At 43.4% G+C, this 22471-nt stretch overlaps 1 protein-coding gene across 1 annotated transcript; it reads right to left on the bottom strand.

Moving 5' to 3' along the window:
* Nucleotides 1-1837: 1837 nt before the first annotated feature.
* Nucleotides 1838-21070, bottom strand: DNAJC5 (DnaJ heat shock protein family (Hsp40) member C5). The gene is made up of 6 exons (XM_082065404.1): nt 20884-21070; nt 10038-10105; nt 6364-6500; nt 4102-4315; nt 2911-3082; nt 1838-2307 (listed from the first exon to the last, which is right to left on the bottom strand). The coding sequence occupies exons 3-6, from the start codon at nt 6468-6470 to the stop codon at nt 2204-2206; spliced, it is 597 nt and encodes a 198-aa protein (XP_081921530.1). The 5' UTR covers nt 6471-6500; nt 10038-10105; nt 20884-21070; the 3' UTR covers nt 1838-2203.
* Between the last annotated feature and the right edge of the window lie 1401 nt (nt 21071-22471).

Genomic DNA, 22471 nt, shown 5'->3' with positions numbered 1-22471 from the left:
AATCCCCTAATATTTATTTTATTTCTTTTTACCAAGAAGATAATTTGCACAGGTAAGGGCAATTTTAACCAGGCAGTTTTATGGGGAGAAAACCCAGACATTTGAGCATATTCCAGGGTGCAATTCAACATCACCAACAGGCTCCAGGCAAAATCTGCCAACATGACACTATTTTTTTTAAGCCTAAAAATTGCTTTTTATTCCAAGGGGTCAAACAAACACTTTAATTAAATAAGGACCTCGAGCCAAATCACACACGACTGTCCTGAAGCCACCCAAGAGACTTTTCCAGACAGGAAAGTTTGGAAAAGCATCTTCCACTAAACCACCAAGTTCCAGGTCTAAAAGGACTATTGATGAGGAAGAAGTGATTTAACTGAAAAAGTAACATTTCTGTTTAAATTTTTGGGACCTGAGGAGGTTTCAGAAGCTCATTTGCAATGAGCTCACGTGCAGGCACCGAACGAGTGCTGGTACTGACAGCTACAGGGAGATCTGATTTTACCAACACCCCTCACTTCTCATTGAGTTCAAAACATTTTCTTCTACCCAGCACGTTTAACACGGTTTCATGTCCGATTTTATGTGCTCCATCATTTCCAGCTCATGCAAAAATAGTGTGAAAATAGATTCAGAGCGGTTCTCTGGCAGAGTCCCCTTCATTTTCCTATGGTTTCCTCACAGATCAACAGTGATTTACCTTCAAAGCAAACACCGGGTGGGAGCTGCAAATAGCCTCACCAAAAATAGGTGAAAAGATACAAAGGACAGTAGAGGCGATGCGATATAAAACCATAAAGATCAAAATCAAACAGGCTGCAATTAACTGCTCAAAGTACCAAGTGTAGGTTCTCTGGTAGCTGTTCTAGATCCTGACTTTGCACCATCCAAAGCAAGATTATTAACAACAAAATGTACCAGCAGCTGCCTCAAACGCGTTTTTAACAGTTACATCTCAACAAACCACGGTCTCCAGAGCAGTGTTCGAACATGATTGGGTTTCAGAGTAGTACAGGAAACCTTCCCCATAGTTGTTCCGAAGGAAAAGAAAAACACTGGTGTAAACAAGTCTAAGTGCAAGACAATGTGCAAATTATACAATATAAACACAAAGGTGTTTTGCTCTTAAAATTCCATTTAAGTACTCCACAAACAAGGTCATGAGAAAAGTAAAGGGCTAGTGTATTATAAAAGCTTTAAAAACAGACATGTAATACCCCACTTGTCTATCAGAACCTCAAATTCTTAGAACAAATTTTTAAAAATCAGTATTTTTTTGGCATTTTGGCTGTTGCCAACTGTCTGCATTTTACTCGCTCAGTGAAAACCAGTTACGCAGTTTGACTTGAGATTCTTGCACATTCAAAAAAAGCTGCACTATTTGGTCGTTTGCATTTCAGGAAAATGACTGAACTCAAAGCAAACCGGAATTGTGCTCGACGTTACAATCCCACCGTCACAACCAAACGAGCCCGTTCACCGTTGGTTTTGCGGCAAACTGCAGTTTGCGGTTACACTGTCACACGTAAAGAGCTGTTCATCGATTCTCTGTTCAAAGATTGGAAACTCTCCCTTTGTCAAGGTAGATTTATTTAAGCTGCAAACCAGCATTAAAGAGAACACCAGCTCTGCAGGACTGGCAGTTTTTGGTTTTTGGCTTTGTAAACTTGCTTAGATAACAACGCAGGAATAGAAGGAGGAATAAAAGAACTGGTTTGTTGCACTCAAATGAAAATCATGAGCTTTTAAAGGTCTCCAACAGCTCAGCTGTAAGAAGAACGGTGGCTTCTGTGAAACTTTTTGGATCTCATTTTTAGGCCAGTACCACTGCTTAAAATGCAGAATGTCTCCATCACACTTATATTGTGACAACTCAATACGTTACACCACAGACATTTAATGTAACTTCATACATGCTATAAAAAAACAGGGGAACGAAAAAAAAAAGGAAACAAATAAGACCGTAGCTAAACTGCTTTAAATACTGCATGCTACAGCACTTCACGTATCGTCAAGATACGACACTGAAAGGTGACAAAAGGCTGAAGGGATTACAAAATATTGTCGGCAGGTTGGAAAGCTGCCTTCTTACTGTGGCAGAATTATTCCCCCTCCCCATTCTCTACTTCTAATGTTCATTATTCTAGTGTTGAGTTGGCCATGTATTTTTTTTTTTTTAATCTGTTCTAATGACAGTGTTTCCTTAATTAAATCCATCGGTGTGGTAGCTGGGGTGCGAGTCAGCTGTGAGCTGGGTCGTCTCTGTGGCTGATGCTGGCTGTATCACAATAGGTGCGTCTGAGGCCTCTGAAAAGCGAAGACAAAAGCCTTAGTGTGCCAAGGATAACAAAAAAAGCATCATATGTTTTGGTAAGTGCAAGTTACATCTTCCTACAACACTCTGATAATACCATTTTACACCCCTCTGAGAGCACAATGTTAATTTACTGTTTTTCAGCCTGCACATGATAGTGTTTTTGTATTTCCTTCTTCACGTAAGAGCAGCTTGTCCTCCCTCACCATTCAGCAACAGCCATTAAAAAAGTGATCACAGCACACACAAGGCTCTACAATTTTTTTAGATTACCAGTTTCATTCTATGGAAATAGCATTCTACCTTCAGGAGGGGTATTCGATACAGCTCCTGGGGCAGCAGTCCTGTCTCCTTTGTGCCTGATGCAGCCACAGCGGCTGCCCGACGCTCCCTGTCCCTTCCGCACCCACACGTCTGTGGCTGGTATGGGACTCAGTGACACGGGAAGGAAGCGCTGTACCACAGCTATTCCCTCTCCACCATCTACAACCCGAGACCTGCGCTGATCTCTGCAAAGCCGGTGCTGCTCCCCAACCAGCGCTGGGTCAGAGAATGATGGTCATTCTAGATACCTCACCACAGTGTTTTTTACCTACCCCTTTCATCTGACTGCAACTGTGCCTCCAAATCCTCTGGCGATACATAGTACTCCTGCTCTTCGCCCTCGGGAGGTTTGGGTTTACACTTCCCGCAGCAGCAGTTACAGCAGCAGCAGAGGCAGCAGCAGCAGTAGCAGCCTGTGATGATCCCGCAGAGCGCAAACAAGGCCTGCAGAGGACAGAGGACAAGGGAACACTCATCACCTGTGCCCACCAGGCCGTGACCACTCAGTCTGAGACCCATGGGAAACCAGAGAGCAAAAATACAGCAACGTAGAGACAGGACTTACTGGCTCCAGTATGATACTCCATCACCGAGACAGATTTAAAAATATGTGCAAAACTGGCTATGGTTCTCAACATTTTACACTGAGGTGAACGCTGCCAACCTGGCTTACTTGAAGAACTTTATGTTTAAGTGGACTATTCTGCTACATCAGGAAGAACATACAGGTCTAAGAAGTGTATCTGTATTAATACCCAGAGGTACGGTAGTTCAGGACAGACTGTAGTGTGTATCAGTGACCCTGGTGAGGATTGACGCCGGCTCTTCGATGTGCAGGTCAGGATGTCCCTGCAGCAGGGCCGGGAGCTGCCCAAGGCTGCAGAGCTCACCGCGCCGGAGCCCGGGTGCCACCCGCACCTGAGCAAGGCGGCTCAAAGCGAGGCGCTTATCACCGGGTGCTTATCGCAGAGACAATGGGCAAAATTTACATTTTCATACAGATCACTGTGTAATTGTTTGAAAAAATATCATTTTAAAATCAGCAAACCAGCACGGTGATAGAACTATTCCCTTACTGGGGGGAATCAAGAGATGGAGACAATGCTGGCAAAGGGTAGAAAAATGAACCCATGAAATGAAATGCCAAGACTGGGAACAGTTTTTAATCAGCCCTAAAGCACCATAAACATCATCATGTCACTAAATAAGTTGCTGCAGCTATGGTTTCCTATTCCAGTTTCCCAGTCACACTGTCTTTTACGTATTATTTTCTGTGCAAGCAGACTGCAAACAGATGAACTCCAAAAGCCTGGACAATTTCAGTATGAGAAATGCGTAACATACAGCCTTTTTGCACTTTTGAGTAAGTGTGGTGATTTAAAACCAAAGACAATTATGAAATGGAGACCTTTAGGAATTTTAAACGCCAATCCAGAGTGACTTCTCTTTGCACTTGTATTTACCTTTGCCCACCAGCTGGACAGCACGAAGTACGTGTTCACATTTTCTTCACCGAACTGCTCTGCTACATACAGACCCAGAGACCCATACTTATCATAAATGTTTCGCTTTGTGGCATCGGTCAATATTGCGTGTGCATTATTGATCTCTTTAAATTTTTCTGCTGCCTCTGGATTATCAGGGTTTTTATCAGGATGATATTTCAACGCAAGTTTCCTGCAGAAAGAATAAAAGATTGTTATAGATTAAAAAATGGGATTTATTTTTTGATTCCACAGCCTGTCAAGTCGAGGGAGACTTTCAAGTCCCAGTTGGTTTCCTTAATCTCTGATTCACCTTCCCTGATGATTCTTCCTTAGATGATAACAAAAGGCTGCAGCACTGTCTACCTTAGTTCACAGGATTGACTTCAGACTGCGGGATTTGGCCCTCAGAAATCCAAGAGAAAAAAGAAAGACATTGAAGAAAAGTACTACTTTTTTACCCCTCTAGCAATTTCCACCAGTAAGTTTTGCTCCTGCTAAAGCAAAGACCAAGCTAACAGGAAAAAAAGACACCACAAGTGTAAGATACAGTACCAAAGAAGAAATAAAAGCAAGCTGCCACAGTGTCTGAGCACAAAAATAGAAGAGACAATCACTTGTGGTTAATTCGCCAATTCCTGTGCAGGAACAAAGAACTTTTCAGTAGAATAGAAAAAGCTTCAGAGTTTCGAGATATCAGGAAATCGCAACATAAGCCCCTAATCATGCCGGATCTCTCACTGTTCACGGTCCCTGGAGGTCTCTGAACGCAGCACCAAAAACCAGATGCAGCATTGATAACTTTGACAGTTCTGACGTGGTCCAGGCTATTTACAGAAATAAATGGCCAAACACCTCCTTATATTAAGAAAAAATACAGTTTTGACATTTGAGCTCCCAAATAGAAAAATCACACAGAAATGTAAGCTAAGAGCTTTGCTCCACCAAAAACGGTGCTTGTCCTCCTACAGAAAACTACCACAAAGTCCGGTATATGACAAATACACCGGAAGCCTGCAGACTTTTACACGACAACTTTGAGGGAGGAAATATTTAGGGAAACATGAAGATTTGTATAAGCCCACATTTGGATGGGCATGCAAGTGTATCCCAGCATTGAAAAAAATAAATGGAGTGTACATTTGAAACACTCAGAGTGTAAATGATGCTGATTGGGGAAATAACGCCTAGGGTTGTTGCTGATGCTGCAGCCTCAGAGACCACTGAAATAATCACAGTTTTTATAATTAGAGAGAAGTCATATAAACCTACAAAGGGCTTAGCTATTATTTCCCAGTTACTAAGACTGGAAGATCACTGATTCAAACTTCCACTTGAAGGTTTTAGGAAGACACAGCTAATTTTTGAGAGTCTGTGGATTCAATTTAGTCAGAGATTTCACCATGTAGTTCCCATCAGTATTAAAATGGGACTTTGAAAGGGAAAAAGTTCTGGTGCATGTTAAAGACTAGAAGTAAAATCTTCCAACAAGAGTATCCTCAAGTACAGATCACTGCTGACCCCTAGTGCCATGTTCAATATATTGCCACTTGTCCAACAGTACAAGATCGTAGCTCATTCTCAGGGTAAAGAAGCAATTGCATTTAAGTAGATTTTGTGGGAATGTGGAAAACAAGCACGTTAAAGGACTCTCTTTTGGTTTCGTTTGGTCAATGCAGAGCCATTTCATACATGTAACGCTAAGAAAATGAAGTAAAAAAAATCGTATTTTAAAATAGAAATTCCGCATAGAATAAGGAGTTTTGAATGAATTTTTAGAAAAAAGTAATTGTTGACACTAGTTTTTGTTGTTATTTGTATCTTTAATCTGTACCTCACTGTGCTAGAACTGGAAATGATGGACAAAAGGGCAACACTGTCCGTGTGTGGTCTCTGTAGGTCAGACATAGGGCTACGTAACAAGAGGATTTTAACTCTGATCACACCATCTCCAAACTCCATTCAACTTCAGATAAAGACCTTTCAGAATGATACTGCATATTGGAGAATTTAACTTGCTAGAGATGAGATGTAAAAATTTAACAGCACTTACATACAACGTCCAGGCAGGTTTTTAAATCAATTTTAGCAAGAAACAACCATGTTTCACCTGTTTTTCTCATGTGATTGTTTTGCAAAAGGTTTAAATAAATCAACTTGAACCTACATGTAAATGTACCTGTTGAAGACAATTGAAGCTATTTGTGCTGTTGGGCACAGGTGTAAAACGTGAACCTTTACCTGTAGGACTTTTTGATATCATCTGAAGTGGCGTTCTTGTCCAAGCCCAGCACGTGGTACAAGGATTCTCCAGAGGTTGAGAGCGAGCGTTGCCTCTGGTCTGCCATGGCGGACTAACCTGAAAGGAGAACCAGCCCCTGCCAAGACAAAATGAACAAGAAATGCTTAAACGAAGAAGAACACAGACCTCACTCATGGAATCGGCCTCAAACTGGAGATTCCATGTGAAAAATCATCTTTTATTAGGTTTAAATGTGCTTTGAAAAGAAAAGGCTCTTAACATATGTAGAAGCTAAAAAGTTACAAAGCTCAGTGATTTACCAGTGAAAACAACGATTCTATTTTCAGCACAGCACTGGGCACTCTGGAATCACTCCTGGACATACTGGACCCCGTTCTTTCCAGAAACCCACGACCAACAGCCCAGGTACAGCTATAGACATGTACTACATACACAGCCCTGAAGCTACTGCATCTTCTTTCTTAGTCTTAACATTAAGATAACTAATTTGTGATAATATCTATATAAACAGTCTGACAACAGATGCCTTGTCATTACCGTGAGGCTGCCTTTTTGCACCACGCTTGCATAGGGGTGACTTACTTGCATTTTGAATTGCAGACATTCACATTTAAAAAAAAAACACACCAAACCTCCAGCACTGCCCAAAATCACAGCCTCCCATCTCATCGCTGACACCAGGTCCAGCAGAATCCTTTAGACAAACCCAGTTTGACTCCACACCCTGCTATGAGCGAGGGAACACCTGCCCACCGCAAGACCTCCCACCTCATAAATTAAAGTCATGGCTCAAACATTTAACACTTGTTTGAGTTAAAAATCACACTACTTGAACACAAATGAACCTCCTGCTCCAAACTGCGATGCGAAGACCACAGGGGCGTCCCCTGGGCCATGGCGGGGGTAGATGCGCTTGTGTCCGTCACGTCCCGAGCAGATTAGTGTTTGCAGAATGGCCGCAAGGATGAGCATCAAAGAGGAGACTATTGGCTATTTTTGGATTATGTCATTACAGTTGGCCTACACCAGATTACGTAGCCTTTGAAAAAGATATTTAAAGCACCAGACTTTTCTAATTTAACCCTTTCTCTTACATAACGATGTTAATAACTCCAAGGCTACCTGACAGAAATACTCTCACACTTGTGCTGCCCGGTTCTTGCTGCAACCTCATAGTGCCACAAAATCACAGTTCCATCGATTGTAGGCAGAAACAGACACAGACTTTACAACTTTCTTGCTCACCGCAGAGCCCACCATCAACTACTTTTCCGCATCTGGCCCCTCCAATTTCATATTAGATTAACGCTGGGCACAGTGTCCAGTTTTGTGGACTGGAATACACCAGCTAATCATCTCATTTCTCTCTTTGGCAGCTCAGGTAAGTTTAATTAAAGGTTACCTGATAAGGAAGCTATAAAGGTATTGCCTCAAACAATGGGGCATTATGAACATTTGTGTTGTTTAAAGGTCTGTAGTTCTATTTAGGCGTAACAAGTTTCCTTTAACACCAGTTCAACAGGCCCCTGGTGCTCAGGTGCTGCAGATCGCAGGTATACACTACGTTCTGCTTTGTAAAAGCTCCACCATAAAATTAGGGCAAATTTGCTTAATAAAAATAAATTCAGTATGATCCAGATGATGTCTGTCAGTCTGCAGGCTGCCTGTCACCAACACAGACAGGCAGAGGAGTAAAATTCCAACCTGCTGCAATCTGTTGTGACTTCAACCTGAACAGTTCAGGGTCTCTGGAGTTCGGTATAATGGGGCGTGTGCATTTACTCTTCAAAACCTGTATGAATGGACAAAACTGGTCTGGGCAAAAGCAGAGAGGACAAGGTGGTCACGGGGATTCATGTGGAAAGTTTCTTACTTAAGGGAACAGAAGAGTCTTATTACTAAGAACACAAACTCCGGCTTTTCAAACGGACAATAAAGGTGCAAGTTATTCAAGCTCAGAGCACTTCAGAAACCAGGACATTATCTACTCTACTGTTTCTGCAGGTGGCTCTAATTCACGGGACTGAAAGCTGCTCTGTATTTTTTAAAGCGGTGTATTCAGCAGCAACAAATCATCTGCTGCGTATTGCACCCAAGCAGGATGCCCCGAGGAGGTTTCTCTCAGAACTCCCAAGAAAGGTAATCCCTGGATTACACAGCACCGCTTTTAACCATCTGTGTCCCAGAAAATCCTGGTCAGCCAGCCTGCCCACAATATGCAATGGTTTTCGGCAGGACCAGGTAACTATAATTGGTACAACCATGATGAAAAGATGTAGATTAAACCCGGTAGGTTCTGTGGAACCCAGCCTTAACATTTTAAACACATTGGTGGTAAACTGGACCTTAGAAAGACAAATTTTCTCTCTAGCTTTCCAAAAGAATCCTATCAAGTTTCATGAAACTGGTGATATCTTGGTTTCTGCCAGGTCTGCTGACCCTTTTATAAGTTGTATTTAACTCATTAAAACGGCAAACTATTATTACAGCCATGAAAAATTAATAGTTCTCTGACATTTTAGGGAATTAAACACTCGCTGGACACCCCAGTGAACCCCAGCAGCAGAAAGGTGAAACAATCTTGCATCAAAATACCACTGCAGCAGTGCATTGGGGTGCAATCTTCAACAGAATTTTCATTTTCTTAATACTTGTTCTGTTCTTAATACTTGTTCTGTATTTTCTGTAAGTATAAGTTACTATATTAAAAAACAGAACCACCCCCTGAACGCACATGCCAACACACAGACCTTTACACACGTGCTGCTCACAACAACCTCAGTGAAGTGTTTTATCTTCAGTGTAGGGAATCTGGATGTTAACAGCTGTTCCAGAAAGTGAATGCCACTGTAATGGACAAAATCCACCACCTCCTGACTGGTAAAGGGTCCTTATCCACTAGACACAGGACAATGGAGAGTCATTACCCTTAACGGATGCTCTCTGTCCAAATTGAACAAGTCTGGTTGAAACCAGAAGAACAAAACAGCTTCTGAGTCCTACTGCACATCATTGGTAATGCAGAGAACTGAGACATCCCCAAAGGGGCAGGTAGGAAACAACGGGAACGAGAAATGGATGTTTCGCCAGCTCTTACAAAAGTTATGTCTAGTTGATGCTTTATTACACAACTTCAGGAAGCACTAGGGTATTTTAGGAAATATTTGCATTCTACAAATCTTTTCTTTTTACTGACTATGGTAAAATACGTCAGTTTAATCTAAGATGACTAGTTTTTCAGAGATTTCCAGTGCAGCAGACTAGCTGCAGGTGTTAAGATAAATTATTCAATCTCAACCAGTATTTACTAGTAAAAGTCTAAATAAAAACACCAAGCCAGAAACACTTTAGTAAATATTGATTTATCCCCAAAACAAAATAGCACCGCTGGCCTCCGCCTCCTGCCCGTGTGTCTCAGATTCATTTAGAGCCATTCTCACAATCTGCTATTTTTCTACAGTGAAAATTATATCCATCGAGAATTATATCCAAGATTGTACTATCAAGAAAAATACGAGGTGTTTTAAGCTTGGTTTTGTGAGGTACTAGAGATGTCTGTAAGAATCTTTGACCTTTGTTTCCTCAGCATTATTTTGTGTTTAAATGAGTGGATTTTATTTGACTTCAAGAAATTAAAAAGTACAGTACTTACCTGGTATCTAGTTCCAATATTCTCAGGCAAGTGGTAACAGCCTCCACACACCTCCAAAACTGAATCTCCTAACGACAAAACAAAAGCAAATAATTTGTTCACCAACTCATCTCTTCAGGGCTCATTGCAAAGTTATCATCCCATTATTTCATTACAATGGTCAGCTGGCATCCCAGAATATTTTTTAAAGTCTGCATTGATGTATTTTCACTATTCTTTCACTCAAATATCCCCTCGACATGAAAGTCCAGAATAAAACAGAAGGATTTTTGCTGTCCGAAATATTTTATACTACAGTAAGTCTCCACAATGTAAACACTTATCTTTAGAATTGATTAGCGGTCAAGGCATGTTACAAGCATCATAAAGAATAGATTCCAGGGCTCTCTGCTTCTATCTGTAGCTTCAGCCTCTTTTCCCAAACCTTTTACCATACAAAAGACCCACTCGTGTCTGAACTCAAGATACCGGTCGCACAGGAACGCTAACAAGCATTATTTAAGACTTCGGCCTTTTTCAGCTGAGGCGTTGGTGAGCTATCTGTACTTAGCACACGAGAAGCGTGTTTGCCAAGGCTGGGTAATCTGTGATGTTGTCAGAGAGGCTCCCAAAGCAGCTTAAGCCGGCGCGGAGCAGCAGGAGCGGCCGTGCGGAACCGCAGCGGCAGGCAGGACAAACCAACGGCGTTTTTAAAGAATTTCAATAGAAAAGCAGTACTGTCCGCACGGTGCCTTTCTTCACAAGGCCTGAACAGCGCTGTCACTGAGATGAAGACGTGCAAGCACGTGGAGCAGCCAAACGTCGCAACACCGTCCCTAACGCCACTCTACCGCGCATCGAAACGCCCGATTTATGGATTTCCACAGATGGAAATCTGGGAATGAAACGGGACAAGAAAGCAAAGTCCAACTGTACTTTGGAGATTTGATTCTACAGACTTGCCTTCAACAAAATGAGGTAAAGTTAGCATGTAACAGAATAAATGAAAATACGATGATGTGTGGATAGAAGCCTCACGTAGTTCAAATACAGTATTCCGGCCCAGGCCTCATCAAAACTCCTAAGAGAAGTCTTTATTTTTTATAGCACACATACACAATTCCCAGCCAAGTACAGAACTCAGAATATACAGAAAAGCATTTTTTTTTATATTAATACGGATGCAAGCAGCAATATTTTCTTCAGTCTCTCAACGATGCCAATGCAGGATTTCACTAACAGCGGAAAGCCTGATTTACACCTGGAGATAACTGAACAAGGCCAAAATAAAATCCAAAGGAAACAGCTACTTAGAAAAAACAAAGCACATGAGAAACCCATGTGTCTATTTGGCGTGACCCAGCACGCCAAACTGGGGTTCTACCCCCTGGTTTCTGGTGCAACTGGGAATTCTGATGTAGTGACTCAGGAATGTTTTGATCTGCCCATCCAATCCCATTATTCAGGCAGATCCACTGACCCAGAGCTCTACAGGACACCCTGCTCGGAACGACAGACAAACATCTCCCTCCTTAGGACAGGATGTTCACAGCACGAAAACAAAGGAGTGAAAAATGGAAGGAGGGATGTTGGAAAAGAAACATTAGCATTTAAAAAATCAGGATGAATGGATATTACCCACTTTCAAAAAACACAACTCAAAGAAAAAATGTCTGGGGGAAGGAAGAAGTAATTGTTTAAGAGGCAGAGAACACACATATAAGTATGAAATCAGAAGAAAAGGTTAAAGAATGACGAAGATAAAAGCATGCACAGCTACACAAATGGAAACTAAACTCAGCAACACATTAAAACGGTGACAAGTTTTGCAACACAAATGAAGAACACGCTTAGGAAGTTTGCCCGTTCCGTCAGTGTTTTGCTTGCACCAGGAACCTCATATGTCCTGCAAACATGGATCTGGTTTGTCCAATATTATATTTCTCTAACCAAAGGATCTAAACTACCTTTTCCTTACAGAAATCAGACATGTTCTCCGATCTATTCTTTTTGATAAAAAGCATTTCTGTTTGTTCAGTCGACCCCAACCTCCTCTGCCCGATGCAGAACCATTTTCATTAACAGTTCTACTGACAGAATTGCCATCATCCTGCAGCTGCTGCTGACAAAGACAAGTATCTTCAGGGCACCTCGCTTCATAATCCAGCTCCACCATACACCTGAGCTATATCATCAAGTACCTAAAGAATTAGTGCTGCAATTAAGGCAAATAGAATAAATAAATAGACAAAACAGAAACTCCCAAGTCTTTATTTCCACACCCTTACTTGCTCATGTCACTCACAAAATGAACCAGTACTGGAGAAATCATGTAAAAACGCTGATGGTAAAGCAAACTGGTTAATAAGTGCTCTCAGAAAACGACTATTTTAAAGTACTTCTCGTGAACATTCCTCTCGCTGTCTTAGGACAGTAATTTTTAACCTGTTAATTGAAGCACTATCACTTACTACTTAAACAAGCACCTAAGAGTGAATGTTTTGGTGTTGCTTTATATCTATCTATCTATCTATCTATCTATATCTATATATACACACATCAGAGCACAAAAGCCTTTTAACTAAATTTTGCTTTTAAGTCTGTGGCCCTTCAGTAAAGGCCACATGAGAAATCTGTCCACACAAACATCCTGTTTAAACACATAAATCCTGATGTAAAGCAAACACAGTATCCAGGGAATTCATTCCAATGCATACATCTTTCTCCCAGAAAAAAGAACTTTACTAAGGCCAAATTCATTTGCCTTGGGAACAGAAGACAGGCCTCCAACAGTGAAGACTGACGTTAAAATCTTCATTAAATTGAGGTTTTTTTTTTTAAAAACAGCAACGCAGAGCTTTTAAATAAATGAAATCTGGGACAACAGAACTTCTCTGCTAAATTCAAGTCTAAATTGCCATAACATCTGTTATTAATGTTCCACTGAAACTTGTGACAAACTTAACTACAGTGATACAGGTGTTGTTTCTCTAATGAGCTTTGCAGATTAAAATTTAGCCATTTAAGTCTGATTGAGCAGCCTGTTGTAAAGGCTTGTGACCTTGTACCCTACACAAGAGTCAGATTCAAACCTGCCAAAGAGGGGTTTCCAGAGTAAAGGAGGAAAAATATATAAAGTATTAGATCTACATTTTCTATCCTTAACCCTGAGTGTTTTAGTGGATTCCATATTGGGATTTCATTGCTCCATTTAATGCGTCACCAAAATTACATTATTGTTTATGGCACTACAGTAGTTTATATGGCGGAGTGAAAGTGTCACCAGCTGCTCACAGCTCTGAAAAACCTGCATCTGCTTCTCAGGTATTTTAAAATGTAGGAAAAACAGCAGCCCCGTTTGCTTGCCTCGTTATTGCTCTTAATTGTTTTTCTATCTAAATCTACGTGGCGTGTGACGGCTGTAACTTCTCATGGCATATCTAAAAATCCATTTTCTTCTAATTGCTCAACTGTATTTCCCCAGTTCTTGTGGACAGCGGGAGGAGATTTCACCATTTTGTTATTTCACTTCTCCACTGAAACTGCCAGAGAAAGGAACATTCTAATTTCCTTCTATAAAGAACAGAAAACGTGGGCTTCTACCACACAAAGACTTATTAGATCATAGAGAAACAAAAGCAAAACCAGCACAACAGATTTGTCTTCTTTTCAGGTACAACTGAACAATAATAAGAAATGGAAAAAAAAAACAACCAACCAAACAAAACCCCATAAAACAACAAACCACAAGGGGATGTTTCGCACCTGCCCCATTCAAATCCCCAGCACAAGGACATGTAGAAGCACAGAGGAAGACTTAAGATCTTCACAATAAAATCTGAACTAACCAGCACAAGCCTGTATAATTCAAACTTTCACTTCTTGTTTTGGCAGGAAAATACAAAAATCCTTTTCTTCTGGAGGGTGGGGAATGCTGGAGGGGTATGTAGCTTTATTGGAAACATTTTTGTTTCATTTTGGGCCAACTAAACCAGAGCCCAGGTCCAGAGTTAAACAAACTCAGCAGAAAGCACCTTGGACAGATGACACATTTATTCCCTAGAGATCAAACCCAGGTTTAAAATAGCAGCGAAGAAAGTCACTACCAATCCACTGCTAATGTCACCATATTCTTCTAGCACACCAAGAATCTACTAACCAGTGTACAACCCATACCTTTGGGTCGCTCTGGATTGCGAGGTGCTCAGGACCCATAACCTCATATCAAGACGCTGTCTCACCCGGCTCCTTTGGCCAGAAACATCCAAATAAATCACAAGGCCGGACTAAAAGCGGTTTTAGTTTAAACTGACATTTTCTTGCAGGAGATAAGCTTGTATTTTCTAACTACACAGTGTGGTTTCACCAACAAAAAGATTTATTTTATACTGCTCTTCCAGAAACACACTGGTATTTATTTCTACTGTTCTCTCCCTCTGCATATGTTTAATCTGCAAACTATGTGATGCAGTATGTTCACAGTTCTGCCATTCAGTCTGGCAATGGTATTTCATGGCTGCTTGGGAGAAAAAAAAGCCCATAATTTAGAAATAATAAGGCAACTGAGAATGGTATTTGTCCTACTGATTTTCCCACTAACTTCCTAGTGATTAACAAGAAAAGACGCAGCTTGAGTTCCAGACTGTAGCCTCGGTTTACAGACCTGGTACTTAAGGAAAACCCATGTTCTAGACTTCAATTGTAACTGAGTTTTCTAACACTATAATTGGGATAAGAAACAGAACATCTAAACACTTATAGATTCTATAAAGCAAGTTTTCAGGCTGGAGTGGCACTTCTGAGGACTTAGAACAACAAGGCCACTGTTACACTGAGGTGTAAATTCAATCACTGCCATTCCCAACGCATGTGCCATTTCCTTTCAGTGTAAAGGACAGAATTATCACATTTTGCCTCTTTTTCTAGCTCAAGCAATAACTGAGGAAGTCAGAAAACCCAGTAGTTTTGTGACTGTGACGCTTTTATTCCTCCCTCTGATCTCAACCAACCCTGGAGCGTGACAGACGTCTCTTCAGTCTGTCTGTACGCACAATGGGACGCTGCCAGTGCAACGGTAAATCCATGTTATTCTTACAGATATTCCCCAAAACATGAGTACATCTTCTGAAGATCCTTAAGGGGAACAGGATTAGCTGCAAAATAGCACCTTTCCTCATCTACACTTATTTTTAAATAATATTTTATACATCTACACATTGGAACAGCCTCAAAACAGCAAGGAAGGAAGAGTGAAAGTCATCACAGATAAATTTTAGCCTGCAAGAGGGACTGACTGGGCTTTATTCAGAAGATGTCAACAGGACAAGTCACTGGAAGAAACGTGGTTTTAAGATAAGATGCAGGAAACTGTGGTAAGGAGCTGCACATCACAGGACAACACAGAAGTTTTCATCATGCAAGACATTTCATTCAACGTATGTTCCATTTCAGGACCCGTAATAAAAAATAAAGTCGATTGTTGACCCTCTTATCCAAACCCCCCAGTGAAACAGTGAGGTCCACTTGGAAAATTATAACCGTGCACCTGCCCAACACCTTTTGATTAACTCCGCTCGCCTCATTTTCCTAAGGTAATTGTGAACAGCAAACATTGTGGCAAAGCAATTTTCAAAAGTGCAACCAGAAATTGGGAGCTTTGTAGGAAAAGAAAGAGTGAAACAGTTATTAAGGAAGATAAATACTTTCACTAATTACCACCCAGGCAACATATTTCTGTTCGATACGCATTTATTTTGCTGTGTGACAAAAACAGGCTATTCCAAGCAAGAACATCCCTCCCAGCATCAACGTTGGGGCCTTCAAAGTACAACTGACCGGTGAGCGATTTGTCAAACCAAACCCCGATGATGACGAAATAGTTTCTAATGAAAAGATACGGCTTATCGTCTATTTTTCTTTCACCACTCAGGTACCAGGATAACTCTGGTCCCTGATGGACCTGAACTAGAGCAGAATTTAAAACAAAATAACGTACTGCTTCAATTCCCTGTGCAGACACCAGATGATTTCACAAGGATCCCGGATGCCCTTTGTAAAGGCACATGAAGACCCATTAATTTTATCTCCCTTCCACCCGCTGTTATTACAGCGCCACGTGTCCGCCCAAAACAAAGTTACCCCGGTACCTGAATGAGATATTAACACCCATTTTGTGCACTGACCGCTCTTCTTGTGCTTCTAAATACTAAAAGCAGGAGCACCAACCTTTGCACTGGCATCATGGCTACACAGGAGAAAAATTCAGACATTTCTTAACATATTTTTTTTCAAATTGCCTTACTTGCATACAACCAACTAACAATAGATGTGACGTGAAATTATAAATATCTCTTTGGTGCAATCTAGTCTTGGCAGAATGAATTTCCTGAACTTGGCATCTTCCAGATTGCTGCAGACACTGTCACTGGGAGCTGCCACAAAAATGTCCAAGTGAGGCCTCCCGAGTCCTCTCCACAAGATCCTTTAAACCTCATTACACTTTTTACAGTCACTGTTCCCAAATCCTCCTGCCACAAGAAGCAGATTCATAAGGAAAATTCATTAATGCCCCACTTCAGGCAAAGGTCTGTATTACACACCGTGCACTGAACCGTCACACAGAACCACAAACTATTGCTGAGCATAAATAAGATTGCTAAGATATCACCACCACAGTAGCAGAAAATCCTGTTCTGATATAAAAATATGTAATGACACATGGAAGGGAAAAGAATATTTTTGTTTGCAACACAGCCAAAAATGTAAAGACATAAAAGGGGAAAAGCAAATGGAAAACCTGTGCAAGTTTGCAACTGAATGTCTGGCTGCTGTAATGACATCAGTAAACTCTGGACTGCAAAACATTAGCAACATATAGTTCCTATATATTTACTTTTCCTACGGATTGTCTTGTAAAAGCCACAAATGTTCTAGGATCCCAGTGCTGCCACCCAACACAACTCAGTAAGAGGCAGATGAAGCCAAGTGAGGATTGAGAAACCCTGGGCAAGACAGCAGGAGCAGGATGGGGTACGTCAGCGCTCCTGAGCTCTTATTACTTTATTTAATTTTATTTAACTTATTTAATTACTTATTTCTGATTTTAGGTATCATACCAACCTGTCCCCACTGGTATCAGGTACTGCCCGGCGCTGCAGTCAGATCTAAGGAACTGGTTACTTGTATCATTCATCTGGCAGAAGCCATCAGCCCACCACAAAAATACCAGTTAATGAAAGCATACTCGTGTCATGTCATAAAAAAATAAAGGTTCCTTAGCACTTCGGTATGAGGCAATTAAAGGCACTGGGTTTTTTGTTTGCTCAACCGTTTACCCCAAAAAGTTGAGATTGTGATACTGAAGGATATTAAAAAGACAAAAATCCCAACAATCTTTCATCGAAAACCTCTGTACTCGTTACAAAATACTTGAGCAGATTATGAAAGAGGAGATGGCAGCTGATAATTTGAATTTCCTTGGGCTCGCGCAGGAGCCGCCGGGCACCACGAACCTTCGGGTTTCTGCTACCGAGGGATGCACAAAAGGACAAAAAACGTGCTGAAATTCTACAGTTGGCCCTACAAGATGCTGGCACTGGAAGCGTCTCAGCGCCACTGAAGAAGGCAGAAAAGGACTCTAAAAAGGCACGTTTGAGTGCAATGCAGATACAAGGTGAGTGCAATTAGGAGAAGTTGCCAGGACATAAGAAATCTGAGCACAAGCCAAAGCCATCTTATTCATGTTCTCCTGAGAAAAACCCGCACACAACAATGCACTAGAAACCCCACAATAATTATTATTATTTAGCTATTCTATGCACACACACAAAGTTGTTACTATGTTGGTAGCTACTATCACTTCATTAAAAATATCTAAACAATGTTTTGAGGAGCGTTTGTTCTGGAATGTGGTTCTTTTATATCAGTTTACTCTGCCTGAAAAGGAAACAAAGTGCCTCCAAAGCTAAAACACGTTCTTTCTACCAACTGTGCTTCGTATGGTTTTATTGCACAAGGAAATACTTTAACTGAACTCCTAAGGAAATGTTATGATATAGAATGCTGGGTGGGATACTGGTGCTCAGCCCCATGTATAAGCTCCGCAGAAAAGTTCTGCCAATCTCTTCCCTCCCTAAACATATAGAAAAAAAATATTTATCTAGTTATTAACATTAATGATACTTTCAATAGAGAAAATACTGATGAAAAGAGGGAAATGCAGCAATCATCATGGGCCAGCTACAGTCCTGTTATCACATGTCATTTAACAGATCTGCAGAACCACCTCCCGTTCTTGAATGGTGCCCACTGCCCCAGAGAGGATATTCCAGCAACTGAAATCATAAATCAAAAAGTCATATCAGCGGCTTTCACATTTAGCCTAAAACATGACTTCTTAGGTAATCCCGTTAGGTTTGCATTAGTATTCCCTATCAAAACACTGAAACACAGGCAAAACCCCTTCCTGAAGCTCACAAAGAGAAGAAATATGATTATTAAGAGAGGAAATATGATGATTAACAGCATCATTGCTGACAGAGAGCACCTCCTAAACAGCATAACCTGCACAGTGGGCCAAAAGGCTCAAAAATCATCAGTCACACCGTTAGGTTCCAAGTCATGTTCTGGTACTGCTCAATTTTCTCCCCAAATACAATGATCCCAGGATCTCCGCTGACCTGCCAGATGCCTCCAGAGGGCACGATCAGAGAAGCTGGTCCGTACCACAGCTGGATTTCCATCGCTGCTCCCATCACGGGCTGCAAAACAAGGGCCTGGAAGGTCCGACCACCTCGGGGAACTTCACAGCCCAAGTCAGGTCGGTGACGGGGCCACCTCGGCCACAAACCACCTCAACTTATTGCAATAGAGCCACAAGACCAGGGACACCGACCAGTGCCCGACCAGGCGGCGGATCGCCGGGCGTTTGGGAAAGATTGAGCGCTTACGCTTTTTGGGAATGGTCAACATGGATATAAGGTCTTCACTAGGAGACAAGACACTGATAAAGATGGTTAAATATAGCACAGGGCTGCACTGTGAGGCTGGGAAACCTCTGCTTGGGTTTCACCAGCACTTTGAGCCTACAGCCTGCAATTTATCAATACATCGAAAATTCACCACGTCGCAGCATCTCCCCTTTCATTTAAATGCCAGGGACAATCACCAAGACGAAATAAAGGAGGGAGGGAAAGAAGCGTTTGTTTACGCTTATAAGAAGCTGTTTGACTGGAAATCTTGTCTCCAAACTCGGGGTTACCCCCAAAGCAGATTCTGCAGGGCCAGCATCATCAAGTTAGAGCACCACAAGAAAACCACAGGAAGCTGCTCAATAACAATAAACTTCTTTTCATCCTACACTCTATATATTAAAGCAAATTTCTCTTGGACTCCAGCTTTTGCTTCCCCTCTTCTCCCTCCCAGAGCACAGCGTACTCGAATTATTAGAGCTAATTCATTAATGCAAATGAATTTGGCATCTACTTATCAGGATCTCTTAGATTAGGACTCTACCATTTTATATCAAAAGAAAACCCAAAACGCAAACTCCGATCCTAAGCGGCCTGAAACCAACAGACGCCTTAGAACTGGAAAAAGCCCCTACCAAAAACATGGTCAAAAGAATAAAATGCACTCAAAGGTGGCTGCTGCTATTCAAGAATTTAAATAGGTACAAGCCTGGCACATTTCGAGAGGAAATCCTTTACGTTCACACACTTGAAAGCTTAATTTACCCAAAGAAAGGGGTGAACCAGCACCCGTCAGCCACTGGGTGAGTGCGGCCTGCAAGTTCTGCTTCAACAGCAGCAAACTCAGATGGTGTTTAAACACACACCGAACATTTCCAGTTTCTTCAGACAAGGCAGCGTGAGGGCACTACGCAGACGTCAGCCAGCAGAACTGTATTACTTCATACCCGTGTAAGATGATGTACCCAATTTATGCCGTTTTTTAAAGCTTTACTGCAGGAGGGAGAATATTAAGCACACACGGCTCTACAGAAGCATCTCGCAGCACATGAAAATGAATACCCCAATAAAAACAAACCGAAAAAAAGATAAAAACGTTTGTCTTTCTGTGTCATACAGATGGCTTTCACCTTGCTCTCCAAGGGAGAATCGGCTCCACCAGTGTAACACGCTCCGGTAATGAAAGTCAGCGGCATTGTGTCACTGTGCGCGTAACACCAGATATTGATAAGGCACAAAAGCAGAGCGAGGCGTTATCAGGGAATTCGCTGTCTCCGTTTCATCCAGTTCCAATCGGTATCACCACAACTGCCTGACTGGAATTCTTAATTCAGGAACCAAAAGACACCGCACAAATAAATAGAATTATGCTGCCTTTGCAAGTTTCCCATTAGAAAGGCTGGATTTACTTCCCTTTGCTAATACGTCAGTCATTAAGCACATCATAATCTGAGCGGGTAGAAATGATTTTTTTTTTTTTTTAATTAAGCAGAAGAACGTAAGGGAAGCAAAACTCATCCCAGATCCCTCCAGCGAAAACCAGTCATGGTGAATCACGGCTCGCACACCACACAAATGACTTTCATTTAGAATTCACCTTTCCAAGCCTTTTCTTTGGGTTTTTTTCCCCCTCAATCTCCACGGCCCCGAGGCCCCTGAACCGCCGCGGAGCAGCCGCGAGTGGGCGGCGGGAGGAGCGGGGCTCCCCGGGCCGGGGCCGGGAGGGGGTCACTGCGGGCGGGCAGGAGCACCGCACCCCCGGGGCTCCCCGCCCGCCTCACCCCAAAACCCCGCTCCGCGCCCCCCGTTCCCCGGTCGCCCCCCCGCCGGCAGCACCAGCTCCATCTTGGCCTCCCCCCGCGGGCCGGGCCCGCTGCGGCCCAGCCCCGCCGGCTCACCTGCGGCCCCGCGGGCGGGCGGGGGCCGGGCAGCCCCGGGGCGGGGGCGGCCCCACGGGGCAGGGCGGCTCCTCCCGGCGTCCAAGCGGCCCCCCAGTCGAGGCGGCCTCGCCTCAGCCGCTGCCACCGCCGCCGCCAGACACCGAGCGGGACCCGGCGACGGGCGGGGGAAGGGCCGGCGCACCGCGCCTGCGCACCGCCGGTACGCACCGCCTCCGCCGCCGCGGCCTGCGGGGACGCGCCCGCAGCGCGGTGCGCGCGTCCGGGGGTGCGCGGAGCGCGCAACGTGGGAGCGGAGGGGGTGGCGCTGGGTTGGCCGAAAGAGCGGGTAGCAAAAATGAGGCTTCCCTGACCGGGAATCGAACCCGGGCCGCGGCGGTGAGAGCGCCGAATCCTAACCACTAGACCACCAGGGAGCGATACATAATGGTGTCGCGCATTGCTCTTCCCGCGCTCTCGCCGGGACGGAACTGCAGCGAAACCAGAGATGAGACCAGTGAACCGTGTCTGAGCTGCAGACACAGAACTATAGAATGTAGAATCGTTTTGGTTGGAAGAGACCCTCAAGATCATCGAGTCCAACCGTTACCCCAGCACTGGCATTAAGCCATGTTCCTGAGAACCTCATCTCTGCGTCTTTTACCTCCTCGCTCTCTGCAACTGCCTGAAAGGAGCTTGGAGCCGGGGGGGTCGGGCTCTGCTCCCCAGGAACAAGCGACAGGATGAGAGGAAACGGCCTCCAGTTGTGCCAGGGGAGGTTGAGGTTGGATCTTGGGAACAATTTCTTCCCCAAAGGGCTGTGGGGCATTGGAACAGGCTGCCCAGGGCAGTGCTGGAGCCACCATCCCTGGAGGGGCTGAACAAACAGAGATGAGGTTCTCAGGGACGTGGGTAGTGCCAGGGTGGGGGTTTGCTGCCTCTCTGGACAGCGTCCAGGGGTGCTCAGTTCCCAGCGCTCATGCACATCGACCCTCGATTTTAAGCCAGGTCTGAGCAGACCTTCACCAGCTGCTCTGTTTCTGGGGGTGCTGCACTGCGTGTCCCGCCTGCTCTTGCATGCCCCAGGAACACGGTGCTGAGCCAGTTCCTTTTAACGAACAAACAAGCGCTTATAATTAGAGGAAAACAGGCTTTTTGAAGCTCAGAGCCTGATTGGTTTTCCCAGTTGCTCAGGTTTCCCGGCCGCTCCCCAGGGAACTCTGCTGTTTCCCACCGGCGGGGACGGGAGCAACGTGACGGTACTTGGGGGACAAATGTGCGTTTGGGACCCGCCAGCCCTCAGCTGAACACAGGTACAGCTCGGGGAACAGCCGACGTTCAGCATCTTGAAGAGGAACCATCAGACTGTAAATATTATGTGGTACATCATGAGAGAGCACCTGGAGAGCCGACAGATAGAACAGGAAGAGCTGCAGCCTCAAGCTGCTGCAGGCAGCTGGAATCCGACAAGTTCATAACAGAAGCAGATTTCAGTACCGTTAGGCAGACCAAGACAAGAACATTCACACGGTTTTCTCCCACAGGAACGCTTTATTGACAAGTTTCCTCAGTCTTTATCTGTAAAGAGAAACAGTTCAACAGCTGAGCT

Source organism: Streptopelia decaocto (genome assembly GCF_964273445.1).
Source record: "Streptopelia decaocto genome assembly, chromosome: 14".
NCBI classification, from domain to species: Eukaryota; Metazoa; Chordata; class Aves; order Columbiformes; family Columbidae; genus Streptopelia; species Streptopelia decaocto.
This window is presented reverse-complemented; position numbering and strand designations above follow the sequence as displayed.